Below are 13,671 nucleotides of genomic sequence, written 5' to 3'. Positions count from 1 at the left end.
CTTTCCCTAATGAAGTAACAGAGGCATCTGCTACTGTGCAAGGTATAACAGTGGTTTACACAGTGGGTACAGGGACTAAACGAACAGAGAGTTCATGTTATTTTCATACAGTTCATGGCATTTTAGTTGTTTTGAATCATGTTGTAGTTATGAAACACTAACACATGTTGTAGACTTCCAGAATTTTATCTCCATTTCCACAGTATGTGGTAATATCCCCTCATTTTAAGTCCCAGTTCATGTTGTTTTGGGGGATACATAAGAATTCTACCTTTCACAAAAACTTAAAGCACTCAGGTTGTGTAGAAAAGTCTGAAAGCATCATAAATTTCAGAAATGTTTAAATTGCAGATTACAAAGAATTCAAAATGTAATACTTACAACACATTCTCACATTTATGCTATTTCCCTCATTTTAATCACTGAGGTTGGTGATACTGCAGTAACTACAGTGGCAGGTTTTTTAAAGGCCAGAATCGAACACAAAGAACAGTTGATTGTTGTGCATAATGTGGTGAAATTTAAAGATCCTTGGTACACAGTAGTCTTAACTTCTACTGCATTTAAGTATATGGTAAAGGCACTGATGTATGGCAAGGAAACACCTAAAGGAAGGAGATGTCCACAGCTGCAGATACCCAGCTTTGGAATATTTGCCACCTGAGTGCTCATTTGTACCAGCTGAAGGAGGAAGTGTTTTGCTTCCATAGTTTAATAAATACAATGCCTGATATTCTTCTCTGAATTGTTATACACAAGGCAATCTATTTTTTGTACAGTTTAGTTGGAGTAGTATGGTAGCTGCTAGCTCTACAGTGTGTGACCCCAGCATACTGTGTCCACATTCTGCAATGCCATCACTTCTGTCCCAAGGCACCACTGGACTGTCAACATAACTACAAATAAATGAGTAGTAAAGTGCAACATTAGGATCTAAATTTGTAGTCAATATACTTATCAAAGTTCCACACCTCTCCCTAAAATCATGCTTCTGAGTTTCTTCCTGACTTACTACTACAACTCTGAAAAACATATGAAATGGGCTGTCACTGATTTCGGGCTCTCTCTGAAAACAAATACATGTTTTTGTCACACAGAGAAAATCGTAGAGTTAAACAAGGAGAGTACACACTAACAACTCATGGAAGCCTGAAATCCTACACAGCAAAGCTCAGAAGAGGTTTCAGAAGGAAATCTGCTGGGTCTAGGGGGTAAACCAGAGCAAATTCAAAGTGTCTGCCTGGAGTGTGGCATCTTGTTCTCATCTTACCTGAAACTGCATCAAATCCAGGTTCTGCTATAAAAATATCACGTGCTGGGAAGTCAAATGCATCATTATTAAAATCTAGATGGCAACTGATAATGGACTGTGGTTGTAATTCAGCAATGGCTTCAATCTGAGCAGGCAAGCACTCCCCTAAGGGGAAGGAAAAAAAAATCTCTAATTAACTAGACAAGAAAATTATAACTAATTATTTTTTAATTAATTAAAAGCAAAATCATGGTTTGAAAGGTTATTCTGCCACCTTCTGAAATAGTTTCACAACATTATGATGTTCTTAAAATAGCTGGAAATCACAGACAGCTGTCCTGTCTCAGGTCTAATCCCAGAGAGACAGCAAATGAAAATTTTATATGTTGTGGATTTTTTTTGACAGGAATAATTTATTTACAGGAAAGAACGAACTAGATAGAATTTTCAGCTCAGATGTGTCTGTTGAATAACTTATATGATCCTGGGAGTCTCTATTTATACTTTAGTATCTGGCAAGATGATTTTTTTGGTAGGCTAATAATTTACGTAAGGCACAATAAAATACTATTTGAACAAGTGCTAAGTGTTAAGCTAAAAACTACAAGGAACTATAATCAAACAAAATGCAGCTTATTAAATAGAGGACATAATATGATGCTTAATCTTTGTACTGATTCTAATTGCTGATAATTTCTGTATAAGATTTAAGGAGGGTAACTATTTTAAACATGCTCAGTAAGGAAAAATAGTAGCTTCAAGAAGGCAAATGGAATTAAATATCTAAGCAAACAATTAGTTGATTGCCTATTAACTCATTTCTGGTATAATCAAAAATGACACTTGGTATTGTCTGCCAATTTTATTAGTTGTGAAATCTTAATGTCTCAGAACACCCTCCAAACCCAGCATCGTGGCCCTAAAATTCTATTGCTCCTGGGACTCTGGAAAGGCACTAGAGGTTCACAGAGATCTTGCTACATCAGCTTCACAGAATCTTCAAACCAAATCAACCAAACAAAAAAACCCCAAAACCCAAACCACATCCACCTATCATGAATATACAAACATGCGATAAACAATTACCATAAAGATTTTTTTTCCTGTCATACCTTTCAAATTTTTACTTCTTTCCCCAACTGAAACTATAACTTTTGAGGCTGCAACTCCTTGTAAGCTTGTTTTCACTCCACTTACGTGCATTGCTGCAGTCCTCTGAGGTATATTGATCAATACCTGAAAGAAGGATGAAGTACACTGTTACCAAAACCTGTTTAAACAAATAAAAACTAAGGCATAACAAGACTGAATTGATTGTGAAATGTCCACATCCTTGTATCTATGACAGAGGAGAATACTCCAGGAGGTCATGTTTCTCTTTATAAGAAATCGTACATTTCTCTAATTTTGGAAACTGCCTTACAAGGCAATTTAAGCTAGTAAAAACCTTTTTTCTTTCTACCCAACCCCCATAAGTTAATAGGCATAAAGCTGTCAAAACTTAATTTAAAAAGAAAGTCTAGTGCTTATGTTAGCTGATACAGTGAATTGTGTCAACAGTACGATTGCACTGTAGATAAACAAAATAATTTAATTGAGTAGTTCTTGTCAGTTGCAAAGTAATATGGTGAAACACTTTAGAAGGTTCTTGTTGGCATCTCATCCTGCAGTGACACTTCCTTCATAAAAGCAGCCATACTCAAAAATTGCTTAGCATCTGGAAATAACTCAGCCAAGCAAAGATATAAAATATAAACTATCACACTAAATTTTCTTCTTTAACATAGATGATTAAAACCAACCATGATGTGTTTGGACACATACCAAATCCATCCCAACCATTTGCATTTCTAATACTTACCTTTAAAAAGAACGTTTCTAAATATTTATAACAAAAATAAAAATCCTAGAATAGTTTTTGGTGAGGGTCCACCTGAAGCAACCCAACTTCAGCAGTTCTAGTAGGATTTAACAGTGCCTCACCTCTCTGTACGTTTTAAGTAATCCAGGAATCTCATAAAAGACAGTGACAACACCAGAATCCCTTGCCACTGCTACGCCAGTCTTGGAGTCGACTTGAAGAACATTGCTTAATGAGGAGCTCCATATGCCCGGCAGGCCTGAGAAGACACCATTTGGATACTCTTCAACAAATCTACACTAACTAAAGCATTTCATTATCACATTGGTGTCTGTATGTGTGTACCTACACATTTCCCAATTACCAGAAGCTAGACTCTCGGGCCTCATGTAGTGGGAGGCTTGCAGCCCAACACCCAACAGTTACTCTGACAAAAGTCCATTAATACTAAGAATCAAATACAGTGAGTGAAGTTAGACCTGACTCTGCATGATTCCCATAAAAACCAAGTCTTCCAAGCTAACGGAATGGAAATGCCTGAAGTCTGATACTCATGAATTCAATACAGTGACATATTGAATGGTACAATTAAAATTAGAAGAGTTGATCAAACCTATTTTTATCATTAACAAGAAGAGTGACATTTGATTCTGAACAAACATCATTAATTATGCATTTAGTTTTCCTGAGAATGAGAAAGAGTCACACTGATATCAGATTACATAGCTACAAAAGCACAGACACTGAAGTGCCGCTTACCTTCCTGGTTTCTCAGTGAAGTACTCAAACAGAGGACATCACCTACCACCACATCTGTGAGCTCAGGAAAAATGGCATGCTGCACGTGAAGCGGGACGTAGTCTGCAATTCCACTGTGTTCTGCATCCCAGACTTTGAGCAAGGTCAAACCTACGTTTACAGTCCGGATTACAAGTGTGTTGTTTGTGGCTCCTTTCCCAATCTGTACAAAGTCATCTCTACAGATAAAAAGAAATGCTTTTATATTAAGGCAAGTTTGCTAATGTCATTATCTCTACAATAAATAGTAGGTATTTTAGATGGGTCACACTTGTTTTCAGCAATAGTTATCTTCTAATGAAGTCTGACAAAATAGGGAAAATATAAACAATTCTTAGGTGCTACTGAGGCAAATTTGAGTTCTTGCATCATTATGCTGAGAAAATACTGAAGTCATAATTATGTATGAGAACTACTTCCTAATTTTAAGATTTGCAGGACTTTAGAATGAGGTAATCTGTCTCTTTTCCCTTTTCTCAGGGAGTTATAAGAAGCAAAGAAATTTTAACCCCAATATGCAGCTTTCCAGCTGCAACCTTACCGAGCTAAATCACATTTGACTGTGAGTTCCGATATTTTACCAAAATTTAGCATTCCAAAATGCACTGACACAGGATCACGTGTAAGCGTACACAGCAGAGAGTCTGCTACCCTGGCAGCACCACGCAGATAGCGAAGGTCTTGACAGCAGCAGAGCTGGGTCACCACAGTGCTGCACCCAAGGTTAATAAGCAGTGCTTCTCTCTCTAGGGCTAAGAATTAGCCCTATGCTGAAGCAGCTCTGTCAAGTCTATTTTGGAAGCTAGGGCACTGTTATCTCAGGGACCTCTGTACGCTACAGAATTTTCTGCAGATCATATAGGTAGGAGAACGAGAAAATCTTGCATTCAAACCCTTCCCCCTCCCCATTTTAATCACTGTGTTGTAACTGCAAAGTGCTCTGCAGAAAACAAGCTATGTTATCATGATGGAATCAGTGAACGTTTACTAATGATGAAAGAAGGCTGTTTTAGAATATTTCTTATTCTTTGAGGCAGAGACCAAAAGGCTTTTTGAGGCTTGGCTCTGCCGTGCACAGGCTGTACAAGCGTATCTGAAGAGACAGCCTCTGATCCAGAATGTTCCCCGTCTTATATAAGACTTAAGTGAGTCAGTGTAACAAAGCACTAGGAGAAAAGAGGCAAGATGAGGCAAATGCTAATAAGATCAATTGTTTCTATAGGCCACTGATGTATGCAATGTGATGATTCAGAGTCACTTAAAGCAGAAATGTACCCCAGCACTCTCCACTGGGGATCATGCTTATCCGGGCAACTTTCCACTTGCTAGAGAATATCGATTGCTAACTGGAACTCTTCTTTCTGCTACGGTGCCTCTGAAGGCTGCAGAGATGAAATCCTTGCTTTGCTAATCCCAGTCCAAGCTATACCTTCACTTGATATTTTTGGAACAATCTTCATTCCTTTCAGTGGCTGGGCTTTTGGCCTTTTTTGTTCTCTATAATTAACCCTCTTATATAGACACTTACCTGTTTGTTGCAAAGTTGAGCACAGAATTATGTGAATGAAAAGTATCTCCAGAGCTATCGTGAAAATGGACTGTAAATGTCAGTGTCACGCCCAGGGGGAGAGCCAGTAACGCCTCTTTGTTTTGTGTGTGCAGAATGGGACTCATGGAGATTCTCAGGTATGAGATGGGGTAGACCTGTAAAAACACCAGCAGTGAAAAGCAAAATTAAATTGCTTTTTTGGATGCAGCTATAAAAATAAAGTCATCTAAAAAGTGTTCTTAAAAGTGTTCTTCAAATATACAAATCTTCCTTTATGAACCATTAGCTACACGTTTAGCCACATGACAGTACTGAGGCATGGAGCTTTTATCATCAGGACATATACTTCACAGAAACACAGAATAGCTGAAGTTGAAAGGGGCCTCTGGAGACTGTCTTGCCCAGCCCCTCTGCCCAAGCTGGGTTACCTAGAGCCAGTTGCCCATGTGCAGGCAGGTCTCAAGCATCAGCTTGGATGGAGACCCCACAATCTCCCTGGGCAATCTGCGTCAGTGTTCAACAGCCACCACAGTAAATAAAAAATGCTGTCCTATGTTCAGACAGAATTTCCTATTTCAGTTTTTGTGTGCTCCCTCTTGCCCTGTCATTGAGCACTGCTGAGCAAAATCTGCCTCTGTCTTCTTTACATTTTCCCATCAGATATTTCTTAGCATTTTTCTCTAATAGCACTGGGAATTCAAACAAGCAATAGTGATGTACAAACACATTGCAGCCTTCGGAGACTATGTTATTATCCTATAAATTAAAACTGTTAAGACTCCCTAGATATGCAAGAGAACAAGTTGCCCCTAGACTTCTCTGCCAGTAATTCTTGAAATAAAAAGTGTAATTCATTCCCCAGTTACTACAACAGGCGTAACTTGCAATGTATGTGAGAGTAAGGGGAAGAAATGGTCACTGTTTGCCCAGTTCCCCTGCACCAGGTGAGGACGCCAAGATGACACACACAGTTTCTAACTTCAGCCTTGGCTCTGTCCGAGCGAAGGTTTGCCCAGTCAAGCAAACACAAGCAATAGCTGCAAAGCTGTTCCCTACTGATCCTTGTCAACCAACATCAGAGACACTGCAAGCTGCTGGCCCTCACACTGGCCCACGTCGGTCTGACCACAGGGCTCCTCGAGGCGGGGAGGAACACCACCCATGACCTCCTCTAGAGCTGTGAGCTGGGGTGGGGTTCCCGACCCATCGCCTTGGTAGTGCTGGCTGAACGACGACGGCACAGGCAGGCCTCCCTCCCAGGCACGGCTGACCAAAGTGAAGTACAACAGACAGCAGAGTGAGAACTGGCGTCTGACAAACCCAGACTGGTCAGCAGGCTGCATGTGGCTACCCCAGTGCCTCTCCTCAGCCAAGACACAAGTTAGGAACTGCTCCAAATTCTTGAGAAAAGTCTGCTAGATTATCCATGTGTGCACACCCCCACACTTTTGCAGTAACACTCCACTGACGTTTGTTTGTCTAAAGACTTCTCAACCATTTTCTGGTGTTGGTTTGTTTGTTGTTCTGTTTGTTTTTCAAGTAACATATTCTCGATTAACTTATATAGGTTAACTAGCAAAATTACCCAACAAAAGCAATTATATCTGCTTTTTCTGTTACAGCTGTTGGGAAACAAATAATGGAAGGACAGAGAAAGCAAAAACCCTCAAATATATATAAAAAAACCTATTTTAAAAAAAGGCCTCAGGCTTATCTTGTAGGAAAATCCCTTTTTTGACCAAAGAGGCTCAGCTAAAATGTAGAACAATCTGAAAATGTACATGTCAAAACTTAAAAAGGAAAAGGACAAATTTGGCCTCAAGGAAATAGCATCTTTGGTGAATCTGGGAAAAAAAAAGTGGCTAGAAAAATCAGTATATGCAACTGTCTACAGGCTGATATAATGAGTTAAAGTATCAGTGCATATACTCATCTGCCCAACTGGCTGAGGTTACAAGCTAACAAAACCACCATTTCCCTGGCAGATTTTCAAGCTCACTTTACTCTAGAAATCTCAGAAACTGTCCCACAAGGGACAACTGCTAAATGTAATATTGATGAAAACAGCTATTTACTGTTAAAGCACCTCAGTTTTTAAAGTATTTTTTATTTTAAAAAAAAGCTGAATTGAGTACAGCTGGTACGGGCGAGTGCTCAGCTTGCTTCCATGCTAAGCACACTGTGACTCCTTACTTCCTTAGCTTATGTAAGACAGTCCTCTTTTGAGCAAAGTTGAAGGTCTAAGTGTCAAGTGATGCTGCTGCAGCAGTTTGGTTCTTAATTGTGTACAGTTGTAAATAGGCAAAACAAGAACTTATGAAAGGAAGGACGGCGTGAAGGAGAGCACTCTGCCTCAGAATGACACAACAGATTCAAGCTCATCTCCTCCTCTGTCACAAGTTTTTCTACGTGACCTTCAGCAAAACCTCTCAGACTCTCTCTGTTTTTCATCCATAAAATGAAGGCAGCAGCACTGTATTACCGCACGAGGTTAAAAATATTATTTCCATAAGAGTGGTATCGTCCTAATAAGTACAGGAAAACAAATCAGTTGTACAAGATGCTGAAGTGAGATGGTTCCTACTACAAAGAGCTCACAAGCTTAATATCACAGTGCACTGACTGCACAGTTCTGCGATATCCAAACTGCATGCGGGAAGAAGGCACAAAGGGGGAATCTAACTTCAGTACCATTATATGCTGACTAAATGTCATTTGAGCCAACCCCAAACTCATTAGATGTCTTTCACTTGCCGGATCCAGCAGTGAAGGGAAGAAACAAGGTCATCTATAACAGAGCTGTCGAAATTCACTGTCACCACCTAGCAGCAGGAGTGGCACTAGCGAAACCAAGCACCATTTCTGTTCTCATTCTCCACCCAGGAAGACAGACCCATATGCTGTCCTACAGACAAAGCTGAACATTATGGTAAAAAACAAAATTCAGATAAGAAACCATAAAGTCACTTCACAGTGACTGTAATAATTAAACTTACAAATAATTTAAAGTCGGCACTCGATTATGTGTCGTTGTCCTTTAGCTGGGACATAAGAAAAATGCTGACAGAGTAAAAAGGGATAAGAGGAAATGGAGCAGTGGGTGTCTCAAGGCTCATGTTGCCAGATGTAGAATGTTCTTGGCCAAGGACTTTTGATCAGAAATGAAGGACATATGTTCCTTTAGTCTCCTCAGTGCCTAACCAGTGAGATACATTAGACTTCATATAACGGCATTCAATCAATAGATGAAGTTTTGAGAAAAAGTGTTTCTTTTAGCCTGGAAACAAACTGCTGAGTTTTCTACAGATTTGTCCTTCGCTGAAGCATCCACATTTTGGTGCAGTTTAGGCACATAGGGCAGCCTTGGACACGCTCTTCGCCAGCTCACCAAATACAGGCAACAGCAGCTAAATTATTGCATCTGGTAAGATAGGTTCTCTCATGCAGAAATTCTCATTAAATGTAAAAGCTGAACTGCTGGGAAACAGCAGAGAAAATGAAACTTTTGGGCACCGTACAGTTACATCTCTAATATGTTGAAAATCTAGGCGTCACATAGGTAACTCCCAACAGATGCTGCATTTACATTCATTACTCCAGATTATGTTTACCTTTTTCACACACTGTAAATGCATGTTTATGACATTAAGATCCCTTTTTATTTGAATTTCTGTAATTATCAGCCTTCTAAGAGATTCTTAAGACAAGCCTCTTTGTTTGTTTGTTTTTAGGCATATACACACAAAGGCCTTTCTGTAAATGTTGAAAATCTAGGCGTCACATAGGTAACTCCCAACAGATGCTGCATTTACATTCATTACTCCAGATTATGTTTACCTTTTTCATACACTGTAAATGCATGTTTATGACATTAAGATCCCTTTTTATTTGAATTTCTGTAATTATCAGCCTTCTAAGAGATTTTTAAGACAAGCCTTGTTGTTTGTTTGTTTTTGAGGCATATGCACACAAAGGTTCTGTAAAACAAACCAAAGTTAAGAATTTGGTGGAATTTAATGTTTACCCATCTAGTTTAAAAATACGAAAACTTTCTTTCAAGGCTTAGAGCTGAGTAGTAATTCCTATACTTCATATTTTTTGGAAATGAAGTTCAAAACGTGCAGTTAACCATCTGTACTACAGTAGTAAAGATACACTTCTAACAGAAAGCTGCAAAGAGACACGATACTACCTTAACAGCAGCTACAATGGTCTGGTTGATCCCAAATGATTCTTGTGAAATCACTTCAATTGTTGATGATCCTATCAAAGACCCAGAGTTAAGGAAACCTCTCTCATCGATTTTCACAACAGGAACTTTGTCTGGTCCATCCAGGACACGGTAACTCAGTGAAGCCACTCGGTCCCTTAAGAAAACAAACAAACAAAACAGAAAACCAAAAAGCCAGAAGACTCCCTTAAATGAGTAAAACCATATATACACCAATGTATTATGCAAATGTAAAAATTTGCCATTTGGTATCTTTCTTCCACACATCTGCAACAAAAGATGAAAAGCCTGTGTACTAGTTTAAGAAATGTTTAAGTTCTGATTCAAGCTCACTTGGCAAAAGTCTATCTGGGTTTAGGCATGCATTGAAATCTGGTTCCCATCCACTGCCCTGCAGTGTCATCATCCACTGATGTAACTTGATTCCAAATAATAATGGCTAAGGCTACAACATGCAGCTTCTGCTGTCATTTTCAGTAAACAACATTTAGAGGGAGATTAGTTTGCCAGGGCCAATGCTGGTATTGGAGATAAAGTGAGGGACATGATTAAGTGGATCTCATCACTTTCCTGGAAATGGTTTTGTGGACAAGGTTAATTTTTGAAGTAACTCTCACCATGGTATTTGCATATTAATAAAGTGAGCAAATGCATAAACTGTAATTAGTGGGCATTATGAGACATTAGCTGCTTTTAAGTATCACTAATCACATCTTCTAAAAGATCTGTAAATTTTTTTTTCCTCTCAAGCTCATCCATAGAGATAGAAATACTCTATTCTAAGAAAGAAAGCATGAAAGCTGGATTTTAGTTGCCCTTTTCTTGGCTATAGTGCAATTGGGTTTGGTGGTAGAGTTCCAACACGGGCTCCAACATTGGACAGTGAAGATAAAGGGACAAAGAAACCCACAAACTGATGTCTAGCAACTTAACGACTAATCAGGAAAACTGCTCAGAAAAGACTGCAAAACATTAGTAACTACAAGTGACAGGGCTCCTACGCAATCGTTTCAAAAGCAGATGCTGAATAACCATGGTCACTGGAGCTCCTGTGACACCAATGGTTCCCCCTCCTTAAAAAGTAAATGCATCTGAAGCCTTGCCCTCAGCACATGTCCTGTAGTCTGTATCTATACACTCTTAGCTAGGAAAACCAAATTTCAAGCCTGAAATGAGTCCTAAACGTCAGTCTTTGAAAGTATATTATGTAAAAAGTACTTCTCATTAGGAAAGGACATTTTGATCTCAAAATCTATTCGTAGTCTCCATGTAAGAAATACAGAGAAGTACATTCCGTAAAGCCTTGACTGCCCGCAAAAACTCTAATGGAAGCAGGCTACTGCTTTAACTGGCTCAGAAGCTTTTAAAATAAGGATCTAAAAGTTCCAAATATTGAATGAATTTTCTGGCTACAATCTAACGAAAACGAGATTTGACAGAGCCCAAGAGTACAGATAAGATACTATTAATCACCAGAGAAGTTGTGTATTATATGGATGTACCATGATATTCTTTTTAACAGATTGAAACAGCTTACTCCAAACAGAATTGCTTTGCTGATTTGATAAACTGCTGACACAATCACAGTGATCACTAACCTGTTTGTCTGGAGTTTAATAAAGGAATTTGGTGACATTAATATCTGCTCTGTTTCTACTTTTGGAGTGACTAGATGAAGTTTTTCAAACACCTGGAAAATAAAAGGGCATTTTAGCTTACTGCTATAGCAAGTAATTTATTTCCAGTTATTTCATCAAACAAAACTATAACACCCCCTTTTTTTAAGCCCTGTGTAATATATATGGTAAAACAAGAAAATTAAATATTACTATTTGAGAATGGCAATATCTTCTTCATATTATTTTGAAAAGCCTTAATTTCTTTGGCTATAGCAATGCTATGAAGCAGTATGAAAAAACAAGCAGAATTGTCAAGCGAGTGTTGGAGCTCCAACATTGACCCAAATGACTTTAGACTGCGCCAGGCCTGAGCCCATGAACTGAATGCCCACAGAACATACACTCCTCAAGCACATTTTTCAGCTTTGTTCCATGTAAAAGAGTCCAGTTCGCATACTTGAAAATGCTCTCCAAAGCATGGTAAGTGAGAACAACCAGGAGATTAATTTCAGAAGCTAATTCCTGAATTAACATGGTTGCATAGACATGTATGATAAGTACTAAAACTAAGAAGCATTATTGTGCAGAGGGGAACTACAGCAGCAAAGTTCTTTTACAGCTCTAATACTGCTTATCCACATGACACAAGTCAGGTGGCCTACAACAAAAACTAACTCCTGAATTTCATTCTGGCATCACACCAGTGTGTGACTGTTCAGTGTAAATCTTACCAACACTTGAGGAACATGGAAGCTTCCAAACAGCGGAACATTATACAAACAAGAGAAAGATAAACCCAAGCTGGAACCAGTCCTCTCTATGTCAAATTCCTGACTTTAAATACAGACTTTAATTCAGCTCTGAAATAGGTATGAAAACATTAACTGTCAGGACCATCATCATACCTGAATCTGGATTTCATCGGACAGTTCTCTTGCCATGTTGTAAAACTGGTTGGCTGCAGGATCAAGGACCTTCACGACAACTTTCAGGCCTGTTCTTCCTTTTACTCTGCCATAAACATCCATTGCAAAGTTATATTTTGCAGGAAGCTGAAAAGAAGCCTTGGACAGGAGAAAGTGATTAAAGTTTTACTCATGGAAAGAGTTGACATTGATACAGAGGAAAGACAACACCCAACACTGATAATGGCTCTTTAAGTGGAAGGAAAAATATTTTATCAATTCCCATATTATGTGGCAGTTTCCTTTTCCCAAGATACTCATACGTGCAAGTACACACACACACACACACAATTTACCTCACTGTGTCTTGTCTTGATATCCAGAACATCCCTCTTTGTGACAGACCAGTGGAACGTTAACTCTGGTACTGCATTGCCAAATGAAAAAGGAGTCTCACTGCTGGTGATGCCCATTACATAAACTGGCATCTAGAAACAGAGAAACCAATTTTCTCAGGTAATTCTAGGATGCTAACCAAGCATGCACAGAGCAAACATAATTAAACTTAAAATTAATTGATCAAGAGATAGTATTTCTTATGAAGAGTATGGTTTGCCTGCTGCCTATGTTACAAGCATGTATCACATTGAAGACTCAAATAACCACCAAATTGTAAAAATCTCCAAATTAAGACAACATAAATTATAAACACAAACCAGGGATTTTCAACTTTTTAATTTTAATCTTCAAAGCAATTCATTCACCCAGGACCAAAAAGCAATAATCAGTAGTCATTTTGTGATGAGTAACTAAGAGGGAAAATATAGACTCTTAAAAACTAGACTTACCACAAGATATTTGAACAATGTGTTGTTCTGGATATAGCAGACATACTGTAGACTTTGAACATACAAAGGAAGAAAGTCTCTACTGCAGATAGAATGAAGATGAGAGAACCCTTCTCCATCTTAAATGCCACTGTTTCAGCAGGGCCTGAATTTCTGAAAAATCATCCTGGTGGACAAGGTAAGCTTGTCCTGATTTCTCTTTTAATATGTTCAGCTCTGGAGCTTCTCCACTGACAGCACATCCATTCCTGCAGCAGCAGTGGTGCCCCTCAGAGCAGGCAACCGCTCCGAGAGCTGGAGTGGTATTGTCAGACGTCCTAATCACAACCATCACAGCTCAGGTCAAAATCTTACGGCAATGAAAGGTAACGGCGAATCAACTAACCTGTGTACCAGTTTTCATTCGTGTAATTGGTGCACGAATTCTAACAGCTGTCAGTTGTACTACTTCAACTTCTACTTTGTCCTAAAAAGGAGGAAGGGAAGACATTGTAAACACTTATCAAATGTGAACTAGATTTCACTTTCAGAATCTATGCACTGTTCTTCTATTATTTAATCACTATTGCCATGTGATTTGCACACAACTTATCACAGAGAATATAGAT

General features: G+C 38.8%; 1 protein-coding gene across 1 annotated transcript in view; it reads right to left on the bottom strand.

Moving 5' to 3' along the window:
• The window catches only part of NUP210 (nucleoporin 210kDa), a gene marked incomplete at its 5' end in the record, with an annotated part of 37,566 nt that overhangs the window by 3,563 nt on the left and 20,332 nt on the right, over window positions 1–13,671 (bottom strand). The window contains 10 exons of the mRNA XM_010191339.1: window positions 1,271–1,417; window positions 2,365–2,488; window positions 3,236–3,372; window positions 3,873–4,090; window positions 5,440–5,615; window positions 9,653–9,827; window positions 11,290–11,381; window positions 12,216–12,374; window positions 12,572–12,703; window positions 13,449–13,529. Coding sequence (XP_010189641.1) covers window positions 1,271–1,417; window positions 2,365–2,488; window positions 3,236–3,372; window positions 3,873–4,090; window positions 5,440–5,615; window positions 9,653–9,827; window positions 11,290–11,381; window positions 12,216–12,374; window positions 12,572–12,703; window positions 13,449–13,529 — 1,441 coding nt within the window. The remainder of the gene's footprint in view (window positions 1–1,270; window positions 1,418–2,364; window positions 2,489–3,235; window positions 3,373–3,872; window positions 4,091–5,439; window positions 5,616–9,652; window positions 9,828–11,289; window positions 11,382–12,215; window positions 12,375–12,571; window positions 12,704–13,448; window positions 13,530–13,671) is intronic.

Source organism: Mesitornis unicolor, unplaced genomic scaffold (assembly GCF_000695765.1).
Source record: "Mesitornis unicolor isolate BGI_N332 unplaced genomic scaffold, ASM69576v1 scaffold8579, whole genome shotgun sequence".
Taxonomy (NCBI): domain Eukaryota; kingdom Metazoa; phylum Chordata; class Aves; order Mesitornithiformes; family Mesitornithidae; genus Mesitornis; species Mesitornis unicolor.
This window is presented reverse-complemented; position numbering and strand designations above follow the sequence as displayed.